This window comes from Silurus meridionalis, chromosome 25 (assembly GCF_014805685.1).
Source record: "Silurus meridionalis isolate SWU-2019-XX chromosome 25, ASM1480568v1, whole genome shotgun sequence".
Taxonomy (NCBI): Eukaryota; Metazoa; Chordata; class Actinopteri; order Siluriformes; family Siluridae; genus Silurus; species Silurus meridionalis.
The window spans coordinates 3,246,093-3,269,526 of NC_060908.1; the positions used below are offsets into that span (position 1 = coordinate 3,246,093).

The 23,434-nt window shown below is 40.3% G+C and overlaps 1 protein-coding gene across 4 annotated transcripts in view; it reads right to left on the bottom strand.

The window, feature by feature from the left end:
- dcc (DCC netrin 1 receptor) overlaps nt 1-6,259 on the bottom strand; it is a 241,742-nt gene extending 235,483 nt beyond the window's left edge. For 3 of the 4 annotated variants that reach the window (XM_046839228.1, XM_046839227.1, XM_046839226.1), the window contains exon 1: nt 5,794-6,258. In XM_046839228.1, the coding sequence (XP_046695184.1) occupies nt 5,794-5,884 (91 nt within the window). In that variant the 5' untranslated portion in view covers nt 5,885-6,258. Of the gene's footprint in view, nt 1-5,793 lie in introns of all 4 variants that reach the window. The other variant, XM_046839225.1, reaches the window with a different exon arrangement.
- Nucleotides 6,260-23,434: the final 17,175 nt, after the last annotated feature.

The window sequence follows — 23,434 nt, forward strand, 5'->3', positions numbered from 1 at the left end:
CTCCACAGGTTCTAAATGAAATAGCTTGTCATGCATATTAATATTAATGACGATGATGATAGGCTTCACTGTAGATGATGTATAGAATCTTTCAGTAAGTTTATTAAGCCAATCTATTAAAGCGAATTGAAGCAACATAGAGCTAAACAGATCTGAAATGAAAGCTGATGATGCTGTTGTTTGTTTTTTTTGTGAGCATCCCTCTTACTTAGTATTCCTTATAACAAGTGACAGTTCATCTCATCAGGATTACACGCCATCCACCAGTCACCACGTTGCGAATAAAAGGAAAAATTCATCGAAACCCAAATGAATTCCCGAAAAGGCACGGCATTTGTTGCGAAGATAATCTCCGAATGAAGTAACGAGGTAATCCGTCATGAAGCGTGCTCTCCTAAAATTAGCTACCGAAAGTCATTTTTCAGTTTTTTCCATTTCATTTAAACAAACAAAACGCAACGGCGATAAACTCAACCAGACTTCAGACTTTCGAAACTAACTTTCCTCCCAAAAAGAAAAAAAAAAAACAGTTGATTGTTCACTCCGTGGTAGCTGCCAGATTGGGGAAAACACGGGAAGCAACAACCCTAATTAATCCTCTGAAGAACCTGAGCTTGTTTACTCTGGGGATTGATCAGTAAGAGCCGTGCTGTAATTGGAACTTGAATTGCAAATAGTTTTGCGGATCAAGGTGTTTGGGATTCAATGTGCACCTTGTGTTATCGATACCCCATTACTGTGCTCCGTGGGACCCCTGATTGATGCCGAATTGTCGAAATCGGCCGTCATTTATCACGGAAGCAGAGGGAAGGAGAGAAAAAAAAAAAAACAAGAACAGTGCACTGTTGTGCGAGTCAGAGTCAGAAGCTAGCTGAAGACTAATGGGATTCAGGCACACTCTGGATGTGGGTACTTAATTCCGAGACAAACAAAGAGTGACACAAAAAGTTGGCGGAGCAGAACAAGACATGCATACTTGCACAAACTCACACACGGAGCACAGTTTGGACAGGAGGCTGATGAGTTTGCAGAGGAACTCGGTGATCGGAATGCAGATCGTTTTAATGGAAAGACCGGAGCTCTGCAGCACCCTCTTAAATCGCATACTGTTCTATCATACTCAATAGTACACTCAAATAATATTCCATGTATAATGTCTGTATAGACAAAATCCTAGTTCACATACCACTATACTAACATGGCAAAATTTGAATTTTAACATGGCTTGGTTTTAAACTGTATACGATCATACTAAATAGTACACTAATATAATATTCCACGCATAGGCTTCGTCTTCTTCTTCTTTTGGCTGCTCCCATTCGGGGTTGTCACAGCGAATCATCTGTCCCCATACCCCCCTGTCCTCTACATCTGCCTCTTTTACTCCAACTACCTGCATGTTTTCCCTCACCACATCCATAAACCTTCTTCTTGGTCTTCCTCTTTTCCTCCTTCCTGGTGGCTCCATCCTCAGCATTCTCCTACCGATATACCCCATGTCCCTCCTCTGCACATGTCCAAACATCTCAATGGTGCCTCCCTCACCTTGTTTCTAAAACGTCCTACATGCGCTGTCCCTCTAATAAACTCGTTTCTAATCCTGTCCTCTGGCAGATACCCTTCTATCACAAATCACTCCTGCTATCTCTTTCTCCACCCACTCCATCATTCAATTCACTGATTCATCTCTGAGCTTTTACCTTCCCAAACACCAAATGATAGTTTAGTAAAAGTAATTTCATTATATGGTACAGTAACTAGTTCCGTCATAACAATTTTTGGGGGAAATATGTTTCTGGCTTCAGTACAGTTCCAAAGCCTTGCAGAATCGACGTCAATCAATGCTCTCAGTGGCCTGACACCTTGCTAACACGTCCCATTTTTCCATTAATCCGTCACTTGTCTGCGCATGCGCCAGCACCTAAATTCATCCACGCCCCATTGATGCTACCTCCAAACATTTATCTGCTGATCTTCCAGCTCATGAGACTACACATCTGTTTCCAGTCGTGATCCTGGCAAGTCAGCATGAACGTGAAGTGCCTGCGTGAAAACTCCTTAAAAAAGTGATCTGACCTTTAACCCTCAGCCTCAGTGCACGAACGGGAACTTTTATGTTCACATAAGAGGAAAAGGAAAGCGAGCTCTGGGTCACATATACCAATTCTGCTTCTGTCTCTGTAGCTTGGATTGTATATTTTTTGGGATTTCTCCTTCACGGATGAAAGAAGCGAGACAGGTGATCGCACAGATCCTCCAGTGATTTATCAGATTAGCAAGGTTTCCTTGATTACTAAGCCATCCATCAATGTTACACACTTGGCCCGATATTGCAACAAAAAAAAAATCACTCTGTTGGATACACATTGGCACTTTTTGCTACATGCACACTGAGATAAGCATATGGCGAGTATAAACACGACTCCTGTATAAAGAGTGCTGGAGTAATGAGTGAGGAATAAAAATCGCTTGTGTTGCATGGCGTTACAGGAAACTAATCGATGATGCCATGGTGGAAAGGAGATTATCTTACAAACAGCATATCTTGAAATGGTTTATTCCTGTGTGTGTGTGTGAACCTACATTCCATCTTCATTCCTCCGACCCACTACATAAAACACTGTTCACTCTTAAGGAAGTACATTCAGTAACAGGCTCATACAACCACGATGCACCAGAAGATCATTTTTGCCATCAGACTATATAACTATTTTCTCTAAGTGTTAAAAAGCTGGTCCATGATATAGATAAAGATGATATAGGTATAATTATATGTATAGATTATAACTACATAAGAACACTTATATAATGTTCAAATCTTGGGCAATCATACAGTTCGAGAGAAATCTCGAACTCTCGAGAGAAATAGTTGTGAAAGGAAGAAGGAAGACAGTGAACAATGACTTTCTTGGTAGGCTACTGTTTAGATACAAGCCGTGTAACAGACACTGACTTTCATTAAAGCCTGTGTTAAGTTCATTAGTTTCAGTGTAGACAGGCTTATAGACAGGTGCAGCATATTTATGTTCAAAATAAAAATCTTTGTCAAATTCTATCTATCTATCTATCTATCTATCTATCTATCTATCTATCTATCTATCTATCCATCCATCCATCCATCCATCCATCCATCCATCCATCCATCCATCCATCCATCCATCCATCCATCCATCCATCCATCCATAATCACATCAATCTATTTATAACCACATTTAATGCTCAATCTACAAGGATGAACATGAACACTTGGGGAATTACAGGTTTTATAGCTACCATGAGCTGGAAAACAAATCACGTCCACATGAACATCACATTTCTTTGCATGAAAAAAGGAAACCAAGGTCTCTCTTTAAGAGTTCTCTTTTTCATACTGTTTGTATAATGATAATGTGAGGATGGTGATGATAGTACACATAGTATGTGTTTTGGGACTAAAAGGTGGATTTAATGTTCACACTTCTTTTAATGCCCTGAAATATTTAATCCTTCCACTGGAAGAATGTACGACGTGTTTCGTCCTTAGAACGCTCAGCGTTTTATGTTGGACAAAATAAAGCAACGGTTGTATTCCTGCCCACATTTCCCATAATGAACACGAAATATCACATCATACTTTTTTTTTCCATTTATAGCTACATTTAATGCTGGTAAACATCCATTAAAAGAAGATCCTGCTGAGAATTACATTATACCACAGTACGTCTCTCATCATTTCGTCATCGGAACCAATAAATAAATCAAATATCAGGAGAAACTCTGCAGTTTTTCCCCTGCTAGGAAACTTTGACCCTTGAGTCTTCATCCATAACAGATGTACAATTTTACAGAATATCTCCTTGCAGAAAACGTTGCCTAATTACTGAATAGATGTTTGCCTTCGTAAACAAGATCCGAATCCTGAATTTATTTTCTATAGCCTTAAAATAGGAGCTGTTACTATAGAAGGGATAAAATATCAAAACGAAAGGGTTGATTAGAAACCTGGATTTTATTCTGCAGCTGTTTCGATGTTTTCCGACAAGTAAAATGCACATTACTGTGGTATGATTTCAACTGAAAATCCAAAGAAAATAAGAACCTGAAGTCGTGCCATGAAGTAAACAATGATCAAACAAATACTCTTCCGAGTGAAAGAAAAAAAAAAGAAACAGCACTGAATAGAAAGGTAAGAAATGCGTAATGAGTGGTGCAGCTGTAGCGGAACAGTGCACCTCTTGTGGCATAAGTGATAAAATGCATAACAGGCAGAGACAGGCTTTCCTCTGAATGAAATGCCTGCTGCAAATTGGATTGCCAGGGATTCAAGTAAGCAATCGCCAGAAACCAATTTGCAGTGCCGCGGGACACATTGTCCTCCCCTGTGAAAAATGCAACAAAGAGGAAGGAGGACGCACACTTACACACACACACTCACTCACACACACACGCAAGCGTTCGCTCTCACACATAGATTGCAGTTTGCACCGTGTGCTGACGCATTCGCAGACGATCGAGACCGTGCGAGGGGAGACAACATCAGGGCCGTGTCCCAAACCTCACTAAACAATTTCGAACCGTGCAAACCGACAGGAAAGTAAACACTGGCAAAGCCGTAGTGAGCGTTTACATATAAAACTGCACAGCAAATTTAACGCAGCATGTCAGCTTGACTCTCACCGATTAACAGCTACATCTGAGCGAGCATGGACGCACGAACATCAACGTAATAGAGAGGTCTCGGTTTTATACTGCATGTATAACGTTAATGTGATGATGACGATCATGATGAGACAGCATACACCCCCTTTTTTATCTAGAATGCGGTTTAGGATGCAAAATGAGTCTTTAATATTCACACTTCCTCTAGAAACCTTTTGATCCTTCCACTGGAAGAATGTGTGAACACAATTCATTCTCTGAATACAGATCTCAGGGTTTTAGCTGGACAAAATGGCGCAAAAGAGCGCCCCTAGTGGCGAACCAGAGGAAATGGAGGAAAGGGGGATCTCTGACTTGAATACTTGATGAAAGCAGCTAGAAATTATGCATTTTTTTTATATATAAAAAAAAAGAAATAAAGAAAGAAAAGGGAATAAAGAGTCATAAATCATTTACAATCTGGGAGATTTGGTTAAAAAATTCATGATTAAATTAGTGATAAAGCAATCCTTAATCAAACACCATCATCATCGTCATTCTCATCATCACAAGAATTACTTAATAAATTAATTAATACATTAATTATGAAATGAGTGAATGAATGAATGAATGAATGAATGAATGAACTATGATGTTCCCCCACGCGCTCCCAGATGCACGGCTCCTCCATGCACACCATGAACCAACCACCATGGATGAACCTCCGCACGGTGTGTGTGTGTGTGTGTGTGTGTGTGTTTGCGCCTAACGGTAGCCTGTGGACCAGAGTTGATGGAGCACACGTGCATTAAGGAAGCCGCTTAACTGATCCGAGGTGCGTCTTATGCGCTACAAACAAACCGCAAAAGTTGGACCTAAATCGCGCGCCTGCAAATTTACATTAAAAAAATGCATCAGATTAAAAATTAAACGAATAAAAATTAATGCATGAGAGGGAACGCTAATAAAACCCAGCACACACACACACACACACACACACACACACAGACGTCCTGAGCACTGCGCCACGAACGGTTTATGGTATGGGGGGGCTATAGGCAACTTTGCGTGGAGTGTAAACCGAATCGCGCGTGAAACCGCCGTGTGTGAGAAGATGATGATAGTACACCAGAAGAAGAAGAAGAGGAAGAAGAGCTGCGCGTGCTGGACACTCACCCTGCGTTGCTGAGACGCCGCAGAGCAAAGCGGTCCACACCGCGAGCAGGGCCAGTCCTCTCACGCGCCCGCGTCCACCGGCGCGCGCCATGGCGTGTGCGCAGAAACGGCGGTGCAATGATAAAAAGCCAACGCGCGCGCCTTTCTCTCTCTCTTCCCCCCCCCCAGGACGGTGACACGCCGAAATCACGCTGCAGCCCAACTTCAACGCATCCGGCTCCAGATGTGAAAATAAAAAAAGGTGAAAAAAAAAGAATATAAATGTTGCAAAAAAAATGTTTGAAATGAAGAAAAGCCTCAGTGCAAGTCCAGGAGAAAAAAAGGAGAAACAACCAGAGCAAAAAATCTGATGACTCGCGCGCTCCAACAGCAATCCAGTTTCAAACGCGTCGCTTCTCCATCGCGCATCCAGACCCCAGAGCGCACGGAAAGGCGGAGGAGATGATGTGTGTGTGTGTGTGTGTGTGTGAGAGTGAGTGCGTGTGTTTGAGAGAGAGAGAGAGAGAGAGAGAGAGAGAGAGAGAGAGAAGCTTTTCACTTGTTACGGGCAGCTGTAGACGCGCCGCCGGTCCGGTGCGCGCGCAGCTCGTTATTATGCGAACGCGCCGATCTTGAGAGAGCAGAGACGAAATCCCGGACACACACACACACACTGGATTGTGCAAATAAATAAACAAAAATAAATAAACAAATGAGTGTGTAAAAAATATATATATTTAATATAGATTTATATTTACAACATTATGAGCAGTGAAGTAAATACCATATATAATATAATATAATTATGCTATAATATAATGTAATATTATATTATAGTATAATTATATAATATAATACAATATTACATGATATATTATATTAAATTTATAATATCTTTTCATCATGGCACCTGTTATTGAGTGGGATATATTTATTTGGCAGCAAGTGAACATTTTGTCCTCAAAGTTGAAGCAGGAAAAATGGGCAAGTGTAAGGATTTAAGTGAGTTATCTATCAATGCTCTGGGATAAATTGCATAACAGGGTTTAAAAGAACTCACTAATGAAGATCACCTCTGGCAAGATTTACGAGGCATAGCAAATGTTTGGAGAAATGATGAAAAGAGGGTGTGAAGCTCCCTTATTTATGCTAAGGGAAGATATTTAACCAAAATTAAAGTGACACATCTGGACATCTTCATAAAACGAGCAGACACGTGTCTCTTGAAAAACTATTAGGGTTAGGGTCTTTTGACAAGATCTTTAAAAAACTTGCTTGATTTGATGAGAATCTTTAAAATTTATGTGAGTACATTAAAAACAGTGTTTCATGTAAAACTGATATTTTGATTATTAAAATTATTTAGACACCTGTCTTTGTGGTTTTTCTCCAAAAATATACTACAAAGTTTGAGGCTGTTCCAGCATAAGAATGTGCACAAAACCAGCTCCATTAAGATATGCTTTACATGGGTTGAAGTGAAAGATGTCCTGCTATAGAGCTCTGACCTTAACCCAATTCAACATGATAAATATGAACGCTGACTGCACCCCAGGCCTCCTTACCTCAGCTACATCAGTACCTGACTTTACTTACAACCTTGTGGCTGAATGACCAAAAATGTCTCTAGGTTATGTATGTAACCCTGGTTCCCCCGAGGGAATGAGACGCTGCGTCAACAACGCTTTGGGAACACCTCTGCATGACCATACTCTGAACCACGTGTGTAATCTGTCCAACTAAAGGGCGTGATGTCACCGGTGGGGTGATGTAGCGACCAGAAAGCTATAAAAGCACATGCAGTGCAGATGGCATTAGCTTCGGAGAGGGAAAGACAAATCCCTACCTAGTGTGGATGGGCACAGCTAGGTTGAAGGACTGAGGGGCCAGGATTGGTCAAGGCTGTAAGACCTGACGAAGGTCAGAGGGGTGGACCAGCCTGCAGCGTTGCAAATATCCTGGAGAGAAACCTCAGAGGAAAAGGCCTTAGAGTCCGCCACACTTCGGGTGGAGTAAGCCCTGACCCTGAAAGGAGCTGGGAGACCAGAGGACTCATAAGAAGAGAGGATAGCATCCACAATCCCCTGCTGAGAGTCTGCAGCAAGACCCCTCTTATATGGACCATAGCAGAAACACAGCCTGTCCGATTTCCTACACAGGGCAGTTCTGTGGACTTACTGTATGCACTAGACACGTGATTATATCTTTCTCCTGGTTGGGTCTTAAAAGGGAGGAGGATAGAATGCCTGGAGCATGACTGGCCATTGGGCACCTTGGGAACATACCCCAGCCTGGGGTAGAGAAAGGCACTGGCCATGCTTGGGGTAAACTCCAGAAGAGAGGGTGTTACGGAAAGGACCTGAAGGTCCCCAAATCTCTTCAGAGAAGAGACGGCCAGAAGAAAAGCAGTCTTGGCTGTGAGAAACCTCAAGGGCATCTCAGCAAGGACTCAAAGGGAGGCTTGGATAGGGCCTCAACAACCATGGGCAGATCCCACGAAGTGTCTCTAGGTTGTACCAGAGGCCTCAGTAAAGGAAATGTGTGTTTTTCCCCTAAGATTGCTCAGCAAGAGGAGCATTATATGCCGCAATAGCAGACACGTACACCTGTAGGGTGGAGGGAGACAACCCTTTGGCGAACTGTTTTTGAAGGAATTCCAGCACTGGACCAACCGGGCAGTTAACTGGATCTAACTTAGGGCCCACAGCCTCCAGGTATGGGTGAAATAGAGTGCCCCCTGTCTGAGAGAGGAGATCCCACCTGAGAGGATTCTCCCAGGAAGGATGTTCGAGAAGGGCTACCAGAAGAAGATGGAATCCGTCCCAGCAAACCTTTTACAGAGTGGGCTTCTGAACCGAGATGGGGAAGGAGAAATGAACGGGCCCTTTTCTGTTCATTCTGCCAGATCCATTTGTGAAACCCACGACCTTAACCGCCGCTTCGCCTCGGCAGAAGCGGGGCCAGAACCGCAAGGAACGCTAACGTGAGCATCCTTCTTTGCGGAGCGTATGCATAGACAAGCATACACAATGCAGGCAGTCAGCTCCCTCGAGAGCCGACCGAGCATGCTCCGCCCCAAACAAGTGACATCCTCCCGCCTGTGATAAAGCAGGAGCAAGGAGAAACGCACAGCCTGGAGTATTACTTGTTCTTTTTACCTTCTAACCTTCTTACCTTTCCTTAAGGAAACAGACACACACACAGATTATACACCTGGTTCAGAGCGTAGTTACGCTGAGGCGTTCCCAAAGCGGCGTTGAGTTCCTGAAGGAGAATCACCGCAAGCGCCCTCCATAATCTAGTCAAACATCTTCCCAGAAGTGTGGAGGTTATTATAACAGCAAATGGTAGAAGGAATTCATATGTAATGATATAACTATTAAAAACACATTCAACACTCTCACAGTTCTTCATTGAGACACCAATTTTTTGAATGACTTCAGCATTTTTATTCACAGTGCTCCTACGAGTGGAGCGAAGCTCTCAGTGCAGAGCTTCAGTACTTTATTTGTCTGACGCAGGGACACGGAGCTCGGAGGACCGATAGGTGTAGACTTTCTTCTCATGTGTTGACTGAGAGAACAACATCCTCTCCTCCTCCACATGGACCCAATTATCTGTTCCTGCTTCTGAAGCTGCTCAAGCCAAAGATCTTGCAATCACACACACACACACACACACACACACACACAGACACTGGACACAGGCCAACAAGGCGACATGGAAACTCTAATGACTACCATGTGTGTGTGTGTGTGTGTGTGTGTGTGTGTGTGTGTGTGTGTGTGTGTGTGTTTGTGTGTGTATGTGTGTACGCAAATGAACTAAAAAGATATGTGCACGTTTTTCATTAAGCTTTTCTTTCTAACTAATAATGATAGGATAATTACAAATAAATGAATAAATGTGTATTCTTTTTTATTATAATTAAGTAACAAAAAGCAACAATCATCAACCAATAAAAACAACATCAACCCAGACCGAGATCCTGAGCAGTGTGAAATCATGTTTTTTTTATTGAGGATATCTTTTTTCTTTGCTCCATTCAGCTCCACATCCCTGACCAATTTCCCAGTCCCTGCTGCAGAAAAAAAAAAAACACGATGCTGCCACAATCATGCTTCATTTTTTGGGATGGTTTTGGGCAGGTGATGAGCGGTGCCTAAATTCCTCCAGAAACAAATGTATTTTTAATCGAGGCCAAACAGTTTATTCTTGGTTTCATCAAACCAGAGAATCTGAGTCCTTCTGGTACCTGTTGGCTGGTACCTGGGGTTTTTACAGTTAAGAGGCTTCTGTTTAGCCACTCTGCTATAAAGCACAGATTAGTGTAGGGATGCAGTGATGGTTGTCTTTCTGGAACCACATAAGATCTCTGGAACTCAGTCAGAGTGATCATCAGGTTCGTTGTCAACTCTTTTACTAAGGCCTTTCTTCTCCAATTGCTCAGATTGGCGAGGCAACCAGCTCTGGGAGAATTCTGGCTGTGCCATTCTTTTTCCAAATCATGTCTAATCAATTAAATTTTGGAGTAGGAGTAGAAAGGAGTAGAAACATCTCAGAAAAAAATTGGAAGGCATGTGAGATAATTTTCAAGTGTTTTCGCAAAGAACCTTTTTCCCTCTGGAAACGTATTAAGTGGCGGACCAGAATCCTGATTCTTTACCGTATCATGCATGCGCAAATTAGAAAAATTCGCTCAAAGTGCGAGGCGGAGTCTAAACAAACTTGCAGTCCGCCACTTAATATGTTCCTGAAGGGAATTCAGAGAGAGAGAGAGAGAGAGAGAGAGAGAGAGAGAGAGAGAGAGAGAGAGAGACAACAGGAATTTTATTCGCCTCGGTTTTAGCTGAAAAACAGTGTTTCCCAGGAATAAAGTTTAACCAATTAGCAGTGCGACGCTAAACGTATAAACGAGAGTTAAGAGTGTTGGTCATTAGCATGATATTAAAGTGAGTCAAGGTTCCACACTGAGACGATTTACAAACACATCATTATGTCTTTCAGCCCCTAATTCAGTGCACATCAGATTTTACTCATCTCCAGGTTTATTCACTCATTATAGAGGAGGAACACAACGAAGGCCCAATTAAATGGAATGGAGTGGATGGGCGGAAGAGGGACAGGGGAGGGGTGGGTGGGGTGTTTAGGTGAGGGGCAGCACAGCAAACCCGCATGCGCCCGGTGTTTTTTGTGGTAGCATCTGTTTGGTTGAGCTCAACATGAGGCTGATGAGGAGAGATAATTATTGGAGAGAAAGAAAAAGAAAAGCTGGAAAGAAAGGGAACGAGAGAAAGGGTGAAAGAGAGAGGGAATTAACTAATGGACAGCTTATCTGCTCGTGAATTAACCCCCCATTGAACACCAAATTATGAACAGTGTCACTCTGGTTGCCTTGCCTTTATAAACAGCTCTTTTTTCTCCTGAACTGAAAGGAACAATAATAAGACAATTACAGCAGGAAATGTGGGAGGAGAAAGATAATCAGGAAAATGGATGGCGAATGGGACGCTGAGAGAGAGTAGGAAAGAGAGAGAGAGAGAGAGAGAGAGATGTGTGTGGAGTGTGGAGTGTGGAGTGTGGAGTGACACAAAATGGAGTGTTTTCGTGCAAACTCTGGCGAAAATGATGTGTTTCTGCATATGTGTTACCTCACCATGATCTTATAAAAATTTGGGACAAAACTTAAAAATAAGGACTTCCAGAGTGTGTGTGTGTGTGTGTGTGTGTGTGTGTGTGTGTGTGTGTGTGTGTGTGTGTGTGTATAGATGAGTGAGTGTGTGAGAGAATGAGTGAGTGAGTGTGTATGTGAGTGTGTGTGTGTGTAAGAGAGTGTGAATGAGTGGCAGGGACGATAATTGCGTGAGTGAGTGACTGTATGTATGAGTGATTTGTGAGTGTGTGTTTGTGAGTGTGTGTGTTTGTAAGTGTGAGTGTGAGAGTTAGTGTGAGAGATAGTAATTGTGTGTGTTTGTGTGCACAAGTAAGTGTGAAAGATAGTGAGTGTGTGTGAGAAAGAGAGTGTGTGTGTAAGTAAAAGTGTGAGAGAGTGTGAAAAGTAGTAAGTGAGTGTGTGTGTGTATGTGTGTGTGTGTGTAAGTGAGAGTGGGAGTGAGTGGGAGAGATAATGTGTGTGTTTGTGTATGTGTGTGCGTGTGTAAGAGTGTGACAGTGGGAAAGAGAGAAAGTGAGTGTGTGTGTGTGTGTGTGTGTGTGTGTGTGTGTGTGTGTGTGTGTGTGTGTTTGTGTTTGTGTATGTGTATGTGTGTGCATGTGTAAGAGTGTGACAGTGGGAAAGAGAGAAAGTGAGTATATATCAGTGATTGTGTGTGTGTGTGTGTGTGTGTGTGTGTGTGTGTGTGTGTGTGTGTGTATCTTGAGGGACTGAGAAAGCGTACCAGCGCACAGGCAGGAGAAGTAGTCACATGACCTCTTCTTCACCCTGTCAGATGTTAGAGTGCTGTCAGACTTCAAGCTCAGAGGAGAACACATCCCATCACATCACAACACAACTTGGTTTTCGGCTCTCTGTTAGTTTCTTCTGTATCTATTCAAAAATCCAGCAATTTCCTAAAAAACTCTTCGAGATGTTGAGTCTATAGTGCTTCCTGAGTCATTCTTTCAGCGCAATCAGCCGTATTAATGATCGTTAATGGTGTCGGTTGTAAAAGTGTCTTGTCTCTTCATTCGTTATTTGCTGTTGTGTAAAACCCATTATTATCCTGCTGACTTGCAATAGTCACTTGTTAAGTGAATTAATATTAATAAATAATGAATATTAAGCAAAAAAGAAGTGCGTGGATTCCTTGTACACTGATGATCATACTTATATAATCAATAGCTTCAAAACACTACCATACCAATCTATACTACACCACCTTTATCTCCTCTGGACAATCACTGCACTATAATATCACTTTCTATTAGTTGCTTGAAGGCTGTTGCTTTAACCAATCAGATTTCGAGTTGTCGACACCGGGGCCATCCAGCAGGCATACAATAACGTCTCCATTTTCAAGACCTTCAAGGGCACTAGTCAGACTCACAAACAACATTTGGAGCAAACTGCGCAAGCTAAAGAAATATTCGTCTGAATTGAATAGCTTGTTTCTCTTTCTACAAAGGCTGACAGAGAAGAAGAAATTGATTTGGTCGCAGATTCACTTACAAGGACATTTACAAGATGTACTTTTTAAGAAAAGCTGGACATAGCTTAGCTTTTTCATGAACCGTTTATTTTTCTTCTTTTTTTTTTTTTACTTTTAATGTGTTTTTTTTTCCGTAAAATTTGGACAAAAACACACAATTTACATTCATTTAAAATCCACAAAAATAGATAATGCATAGAAAAAAAATGCAGGGAAAATCTGGAGTCATTTGATAAGGTGAATATCGATGCTTCTGCAAAAGAGGATGTATGCGGGTGGTGCAGCTGTGGCTACAGTGAAAGGAGACATGTTGAATTGTGTTTCTTGCTTTTAGTAATAACTTTTGTTTACACTGTATGAGATTCCTGTCTGTGATGCAGTGCTCCGTTCTACTGCGTTTCTCTCGAATATTGATGGGTTCTATAGTCATGGCATCATAATGATGGTATTAAGAGGTGGATTTATTCAGATAGAAAATCACTGAAGGTCTAGCACAGTTACAATGTCTTATAATGGATGAAAAAGCTGTCAAACATAATAATGAATTGGCTGTTAAAAACTGGAAACAAAATTTCACACTCAACATTTTACATTTTCATGAGAAATCAATCAGGATTGGCAAAACAGGAGGCGGAGCTATAGTTGCAGATGCTGCAATTGTCATCGGTAGGGATGAGGATAGATAAACCCAGCCATTAGGGAGACAGACAACTGTGCAAAGAGGGGGTCAATTGTGCAAAGTCATGGAGGGTGTGTTAGAGAAGTGAAGAAAAGAGTGCAGGCAGGGTGAACTGGGTGGAGAAGAGTGATAGCAGGAGTGATTTGTGATAGAAGAGTATCTGTGAGAGTGAAAGGGAAAGTTTATAGGACTGTGGTGAGACCTGAGATGTTGTATGGATTAGAGACAGTGGCATTGAGGTGGAGCTGGAGGAAGCAAAGTTGAAGATGTTAAGATTTTCATTAGGAATGACGAGGATGGACAGGTTTAGAAATTAGTTTGTTAGAGGGACAGCGCATGTAGGACATTTTTGGGACAACGTGAGAGAGACCCGATTGAGATGTTTTGTGCAGAGGAGGGACATGGGGTATATCGGTAGGAGAATGATGAGGATAGAGCTGCCAGGAAAAAGGAAATGAGGAAGGCCAAAAAAGGTGTTTTATGGATGTTGTGAAGAAAGACTTGCTGGTAGTTGGTTTAAAAGAGGCAGATGTAGAGGACAGAGTAGTATGGAGAAGGATGATCCGCTGTGGCGCCCCCTAACAGGAGCAGCCGAAAGAAGAAGATGATGAGAAATCAAACAGAACATTCACAATTATCCCAAAGGTGTTGGTTGGTTTAGAGCTCTATAGCAGGTCACTCCAACCCATGTAAAGCATATCTTAATGAAGCTGATGCTTAATGAAGTCATGCTGGAACAGATTTGGGTCTCCTAGTCCAAAGACATTCGATACAATTGCATGACTTCAACTTTGTCATACCAGTGTGGTGAGGAACCACATTTGGCTGGAAAAGTCCCAATACTGTGTCCATATAGTGTATTATTGTTGAGGTTAATATGAAAGATTCAAATACAAGTTGTTCAGGGTGAATCCATTTCTTTAAACAAATCCAAGATGTCTAAAATATTTCGTTTTGTTGTTTCCAAAACAGACAATGAGTGGGAGTTTGATGAAGGGAAAAAAAGAAAGAAAAGGGACATAAGGAATGGGGGTGGGTGTGGGGTGTTGGCTGGCACTGAGAGCTAGTTAAGGGTCTGGGGGACCCCATTAGCCGAGTGTTTATGTGTTTGTATGTGTGTGTGTGTGTGTGTGTGTGTGTGTGTGTGTGTGTGTGTGTGTGTGTGTGTTGGGGAGAGGTGGGTAAAAAAGGAGGGGTCCGTCCTTAACCACCGCTCCACTGCTGCTCGGCTGATTTTTCGAGCTGCCATGTGGCCTTTGTGAACACCTGTGACTCTTGGCCACAGATAATTACCCTGCTCTCCTCTGATTCCCCCCCACAGTAACGCCACCGATTCACCGCGACTCGGACAGCTGGCGCCATACAAGCTCAGGACCAAACCCCCAAAAAGCCCACAGTGCTTCGCGCCATGGCAACGCTCCAAGCTGCAATGAGTGACAGCTCTTAATGAATGGCTGAAGAGGCAGTAGTGTAGGTTTTAAGTGTGTTACAACTCAATGGTCTACATAATCAAGTAGACTAATTATAACAGAGAGGAACAAAGATAGGATTATGATTTTAATGAGAGAAATAAGATTTCAAACACTGTCGATGATGCAAATTCTGTCACCTTATTTTAATTGTTCTGGGAGAAATAATATAAATCCAAATATGAGTCAATTAGTTAAAGAGAGTTGATTTGCTTCATTGCTGGAGGATCTGCATAAAATAAAATAGACATAACACTAGAAAAGTGCTATTTATTGACACTAATTTGCAATCAAAAATCAAAACAAAAAATGAAAACTCTTCCTTTTATAAAATAGGAAATATTGTTGAAAAAAAATTTAATTATAAGTCATAAGTAAATGAGTCCTTACATTTTTTATATAATATATATATATATATATATATATATATATATATATATATATATATATATATATATATATGTAAATGCAGAGTATTTTCTACAGATATACAAAACAGTTTTTTATTATAAACTATAAACAAATAGTTCATATACCAGAGGAAGTTATGGGATAAAGTCTGTTTTGTGCATGTTGCTCTAATTGTTGTATCTAATAAGCAGAAATTCAATAGGACTGCATTTAAGATGATTTAAGGTGTCTATATTTCATGGAAAGCATTATTAAGCTTTCTATAAAATGCCATAGACAAGAAAAAGAAAGATAGAAAGAAAGAAAGAAAGAAAGAAAGAAAGAAAGAAAGAAAGAAAGAAAGAAAGAAAGAAAGAAAGAAGAAAGAAAGAAAGAAAAGAAATTATTTTAAAAGAAAAGAAATATGGTATTTAAAAAAAGAAAGAAAGAAAGAAAGAAAGAAAAGAAAGAAAGAAAGAAGTCGAAAGTGTAAGAAGAAAGAAATCATGATGCATGAAGAAACAAGAAGAAATAATCACAATGTTTGGTCTCCTCATGGTAATATAATATAAAGACAATAAAAAATTATTTATTTAAGACATAAAAAAATAGACTAGAGACCCCCGACGTCCCCTCAGCTAGCAATAGCACAGAGCATTTAATATCATACACTTCATTAAAAAAAGAAAAAAGAAAAGAAATTGAAGGGCAAAAAGCGTGATGTGTGATATTGGGTTTCTGGGTTTCATCCTGTAAATGAACCCCCCACCCCCCACAAACACACACACACACACACACACACACACACACACACACACACACACACACACACACACACTCCTAATACTGAATATAATAAAAGATTCAAGTGGCAGAAAATGAGTTGCGCCGTTAGAACTGTTGCATGTGAATAAACCTCACAGCTCCAGAGTCTCTCAGAGTCTCACGTTGAAGGAAAAATGAAAAAATTACCTGAACAAATCGTTGTCTAGAATCAGTCTGAAGCAGCTGCACGGCTCAAGAAAAGAACATGTTAAAATCTATAATACTTCAATAATGTCTGTTGTCACAGACAGTGAGTGAAGACAGAAGCAAATGCTGGGAACAGTTTAGGCAAATAATTTCAATACAGTAAAACACATCATTATCCAGGGACATGCAAAAGAGCAAAACAGATCGGAAGGACAAATCCAGAGAATCAAAAACCAGCTCAAATCCAGGATTGAAGTGCTGACATCAGCAGTATGTGCATTAGTTCATGAAGGACTGGGAACAGAAGTGTAATTGCTCTGAGGTGTGTGTGATTAGTGAAGAGGTAAGGATGATTTGTAAGCATGTGAATTTAACTGTAAATGTGAATGGAAGTGAAGTGAAGTCTCTGGTGGCCATTTCTGTAGGCTGGGTTGTGTTCTGGGATACTGTGGAGGCTGTGGTGGATCGTCTGATATCTTAAAAATGAATTAGATTTACATTACTGTAATATACAATATAATGTATTATTGTATTATATTATATATATTATCTCCTAACAGTATCTTATATTTATATTTATGGAATTTGGCACATCCAGAGCAACAATTGAGCAGTTTCAGGGTTAAGAGCCAGCAGTGGAGCTTTTTGTGGGTGGGATTTGAACTCGTGACATTCGGATTCAAAATCCAATGTCTCAACCGATTTTATTTTCAAAATCTCAGCACCATCAAAGAACCCTTTATTTTTTATAATACTCAGTATAGGCCCTAATGACATCACAAAGAAATATGCAAATGAGCCTTTCAACAAATCTCTAAATGCCATAATCCAAAATATGCAAATCTTTATGCCATATAATGTAAGAAAACTGTCATTATCTGGTTTTATTTCAGCGCAAGATCTACAGCAGTGCCTGAATAGTGAGACACACGTGTTCATGTTACGAGTCGTACATATTAAATACACTCATGTTGAGTTTTTTCCAGCCTTTTTTTAAAAAAAAGTGCTTATTAATTTAGGACCCCGAATCGTTAAAAGGAGGGAGGAATCGCGTGTAATCCCACAGTAATGACATGCAGGGCGCTTTGCTAGCTAATGGAGAGAGCACATTTACCCCAAGCCTCTAAATGGGTGTAACGTTACCATCGGAGGTGATTATAATTAAAAGAATGTTTGAACAGCTCACACACTAATGGTTCTTTTAATCATTTCCTCGCCTTCCTCGTCTCACCCTTCGTCTTTCTCCTCTAAAGTGTGTGTTTGTGTGTGTTTTTCTAAGTGCTGTTGGTACACATGGGTGCCCAGGGTGTATTTTACTACTGGCATACAGCTTTATATTCATAAAACCCACATCAATTTGGCATTTCAGCAGAAACACGATACAGCACTTAAATTCAACACACCGTGTGTTTCTGAGCTGTTTTCATTCACAGACGAGACTGCAATGGGTGTAATTTCTGGTCTATAGTGGGCCAACAAACATCTGGAAGTATCCTTTATGGAAAGCACTAGAGAAGCATCATGAAGTATTTCAAAGTCACTGTTGTCACTGCTACACTCACTTGTTAGTTTTGTCCCGAGAAGTTCAAAACAGGCATCCCTATGTTTGTGGGGACATTAGGTGTATAGATCATATACTATATGGATAAAAGCAATTGGGACAATTGAAATTCCCAGCATTCTGTAGTTCTTCAGTTAGAACAAACTTAGAGGCACACAACTGGAATTAACAAATAATTGTTATGGTCAAGATCTCTCTCTCTCTCTCTCTCTCTCTCTCTCTCTCTCTCTCTCTCTCTATATATATATATATATATATATATATATATATATATATATATATATATATATATATATATATATATATATATATATATTACAAATATTCTTAGTTGGCCTAGACATGGCCTAGCCTACCCAGGAGTCTCAAAGAATGGTGATTAGTATGGTCTAATACACTGCAATTTGTTAATAATTTAGAAAAACAGAGCAATTTACAGTAATGAACTGTATAAACTATAAACATGTGCCAGTGGGCGAGTGGACGTACTCTGCATACGTTGTTACGTTTGCCTGTACATGAAATTATTTTTACTTCTTTGTCATATCACTAACGTTACTGTAAGATTGAAAAATCTGTAGTGAAACAATTGTAACTCTGGGACCATCTATCTATATCTATCTATCTATCTATCTATCTATCTATCTATCTATCTATCTATCTATCTATCTGTATATATATATATATATATATATATATTTATATATATATATATATATATATATATATATATATATATTATATATATATATATATATATATATATATATATATATATATATATATATATATATATATTTATATTTATATATACAAGGTGTAGTCCACAAACACCTGAAAATAACATTGGTTCTGTGGATAAATTGAATCTCTATCTAAAGCAACATCAGGTTTTACCATGAACAACTCATGAAATTGAACACTCCATGTACATTCCCTACAGAGCAAAGAGAAAAAAAGAAATAAACCCCCCACCCACCACAACATTGGAGTTTTTGGAAGATTTTCAGCAGACCAAACTGCTGCTTAGTTCCCGAAAATACACAAAGCAAACCCTTGAATCAGCCGGTCCGTAGTGTCCATTAGTTTCCGCGTTCATTATTTATTAGGCAGTAAAAGGCCACTGTGTAAAGTAAATGGTGCTTGCAGACTGCAGCATGCTATGAGTTTAGATCGCATATCTCGGGAGACACAAAGGGAGTGTGTGTGATGTGGTGTGGGGTGGTGTGGCATGGTGTAGTAAACGACCTGAGCACGCAAACAAGAACGTGATGAGAATAAAAGCTTTGTGAAAGCAGAGTGCTGTGCAGAAGCGAGCGTTTCCATTAGTATTGCTCATTACACCTTTTCTGTAACATTTTTACCCTTGAGCTGTGACGGCTTACACATGGAAACCAAATTAATGTGTCAGATCCGGCAAATAAGAACAAAACTCCTTCGAGGTGTCATAAAAGTCTGCACGAATTTGTTAGCTGCATTTTTGGGCAGAAATCCTGTATTATCATTATCTCAAGCTGTATTTCATATGGTGCATTTTTTTACTCAGACTTAATTTAATCCTGTTTTTAATTAAGCATGAAACCTGGCTGTGTTCAAGAGCAAGGAGGGTTCTAAACTTGAAAAAGAAGTGTTGGCTCATTCACAGGGTGAGGTTGAACAGGGTCCCACTATATACAATGGATATGAAAAGTTTACACCCCCCCGATTAAACCTTAAGGTTTCAGTGAATTTATAGTACGTTTACATTTATGGCATTTGGCAGATGCTTTTATCCTGAACGACTCTATCATTAAATAGTCTTATCAATAAATACATTCGAATCCTGGTTCATTAGGACACAGACTACCATCTGCTATGAAATATCATTCTTCTTACACTGCCGGAAGAGAATCTTCTGCTTCTTTCAGCTGCTCCCGTTAGGGGTCACCACAGAGGATCATCCATTTCTAGACAACTGTCTTCCCTCAGTACATCCATAAACCTCCTCCTTGGCCTTTCTTTTTTCCTCCTGCCTGCCGGCTCCATCCTCAGCATTCTTCTACTGATATATCCCATGTCCATCCTCTGCATATGAGCAAATCATTTCTCTAACCGTGTCACCAAAATGTCCTACCTATGCGTTCCCTCTAATAAACTCATTTCTAATCCTGTCCATCCTAATGACAATCACAGCATCTTCGACTCTGCCCCCTCCAGCTGCGTCTCCTGTCCTCCTGTCTTTTTGTCAATGCCACTGTCTACAAACCATACAATATAGCAGGTCTCACCACCGTCTTAGAAACTTTCCCCTTTCACTCTTGCAGATCCACTTGTGTTCCAAATCAACTGTTGGGAGAAATATAGTTAGAAAAGCAATATTTTCAGGGGAGGTGCTGATATAGGTATAGAATATAAGTAACGCTGGACAAGGTCGATCTTTAGATATCATTTGAAGAGCACTTCAGACTCAGATGTTCAATGCCAGAAGAGTCTCAAAGCATGATTTTCTTGCATCCTGGGAGATGAGAGATGATGGGACCAGTTGAGCAGTGGTAGAGGATTGGTAGGGTGTATGGTGCAGTGGTAGATGATGAAGGGAGTGTGGAGAAGTTTGAGGTAAGATGCTATGAGGTAGAGTGGTGCTAGTCCATTTTTGGCTTTTAACTGCATTGTGTTGGAGAACATCATCTTGGGGAAGGTTGAAAAATAGGTCATGGAGCTAGATTGTGAACTTTTTCTATAATCGATGTGAAACTGCAATGTATAATAATTAATTGACAAACAGTCTGAAAAAGCTGTAATAATCTGGTTATAAAGAATGCAAGCGACTTTTACTTGTCACATCATAGCACAGTAAAAATCTTTCTTTGCATATCCCAGTGATGATATGTAGCTGGGCTCAGAGCACTGACCCCTGAAGCACAGAGGGTTAGGGGTCTTACTTAAGGGCCCAAGAGTGGCAGCTTGGAGATACTGGGGCTTGAACTCCTGACCTTTCATGCAGTAATCCAGATCCTGAACCACTAAGCTCCCACTTACAGTATATAAGTGTACATATTATTTTATAATTAGGGGTGTGGCTGTGTTCAGAATTAACCAATCACATTTAACCTGTTCAAATTATTATAGAGCTGCCATCACTTAAATCAACATTCTAGATTGAGAGGTGCATCTACACTAATCCAGATCAATTCGAAAACTCGTCTGAAAACGCTCCGTGTTCACACTTTAGTTTTTTAATCGTTTCACAAAAAAAGTCTGAAAACACTCCGTCTCTGTACTGCACATGTGCAAAACGTAACCTGCTTCGTCCTGCATCGTTTCCACCTGCCGTTTGTTTACTTTCCGGCTCTTTGAAACGTTGCGGCAATAAATAAAAATGTGTCATCGTTTTCGAAAGCCTGGGTTTTTCACACACAGTGCAAACAGCGTTTTCAAATGTATTCACCGAGGAGAGAGTTTTCAAAAAGCTACTAAAAAGCCATCAGCGCGAACGAAAGGCCAAAACAGACAGAATAATATGCGCATTAGTGCGGACATATACTGAGATGCGTACACATCGCTTTTTGCTTAGAAACCCCTACGTTTAGTCTTAAGATTGCATTTCCACATACTCGCTTACATTTCTCGTCGCATTTCTTCCAAATGCATTATCACCCCGAGACATTATTCAGCTTGGCAGAGATGATGTGACTGATTAGAGCAGTGACAGCATCCATAGACATCTCTAACTTTCAAAGATGGAAAAGAGAAAAAAAGAACAGTAAGTGAAAAAAAAATTTTTTGACTCACCAAAAGTTCACCCGACTGCAACACTTGAAGAACCGTTTCTTCTTTGCTGCATTTTGACAACTGCAAATGTCACTGGCTGCTTTATAAAAGTTTTTAAGTAGCATTATATGAAGCCTGTGACAGTACCAGTAATTAGGTGCTTTTTAATCACAGCAATTTGTAGTCATTTTTTATATACATTTTAGGAACAAAAGTATTGGGACACCTCACCATGTACAGATCTTATGGCCAGGTGTCCACAAACCTTTGTTCGTACAATGTACATAGATGATAAAAAGGCTTATAAAGCTTTAATAATGCGCTATAACTGGCAACCTCATTGCTCATAAACATACTCCAGTACTCATGTTAGTTCTCACTCTCCAGTGTTCTGTATTGTTGAAAGATTTATGATCAAACTCTTGATGTCACCCAAATGAGGATGGTTCCCCTTTTCAGTATGGTTCCACTCAAGGTTTCTTCCTCATAACATCTACGGGAGTTTTTCCTTGCCACAGTCGCCACGGCTGCTCATCAGGGATAAATACACACCATTCACCTTCACTGTTGATTTCTGTAAAGCTGCTTTGAGACAATGTCTGTTGTGAAAAGCGCTATAAAAAATAAACTTGACTTGACTTGACTATTAAGGTTTATAAACATGTTATGAACACATTCAAGAGAGTGAAACTTAAAAAATAAACGAATATCACTCACAAATTAATTCCATTTGAACCCCTTACACACACATGCAGGTTAACATTAAAACGTTACCTCATTTTCATGCAGATGCACCACATAATCAAAGTCTAATAATAGACGGATTGAAAGAACAAAACAAAACAAAAAAAACTATGTGATGGTATTTAACAAAAACAATTGTAAATAAAACATGGGAATTGTGATGCTTTCTGGTAGGAAATACCACAACAAATTCTGCCATAGGAACTTCCTCACTCCCAGAACGCAAACCTGCCTTGCATACCTTCCCTATCAGTAACTATAAATAGATAAAAATGCAAAATCTGTCAATCGTTAATAATTAGTTAAACAGTAACAAATGGAAAAAGTGTGACAGGAGTGAGACAGATTGTGGACTAGAATATGAGACAGACAGAGGGCTATAAATAGTGAGACAGTTAGAGGATGAGATAAATAAAAGACTAGAGTGTGGGAAGATAGAGGACTAGAAAGAGTGAGAGTGTGGGGGGATGAGACAGATAGGGACTAGAGTGTGAGACAGATAGAGGAATAGAAAGAGTGAGAGTGTAAGGGGAGTGAGACAGATAGGGACTAGAGTGTGAGACAGATAGAGGAATAGAAAGAGTGAGAGTGTAAGGGAGTGAGACAGATATGGACTAGAGTGTGAGACAGATAGAGGAATAGAAAGAGTGAGAGTGTAAGGAGTGAGACAGATAGGGACTAGAGTGTGAAACAGATAGAGGAATAGAAAGAGTGAGATTGTAAGGGAGTGAGACAGATAGGGACTAGAGTGTGAGACAGATAGAGGAATAGAAAGAGTGAGATTATAAGGGGAGTGAGAGCGATAGGGACTAGAGGATGAGACAGACAGAGGACTAGAAAGAGTGAGAGTGTAAGGGAGTGAGACAGATAGGGACTAGAGTGTGAGACAGATAGAGGACTAGAAAGAGTGAGATTGTAAGGGGAGTGAGACAGATAGGGACTAGAGGAT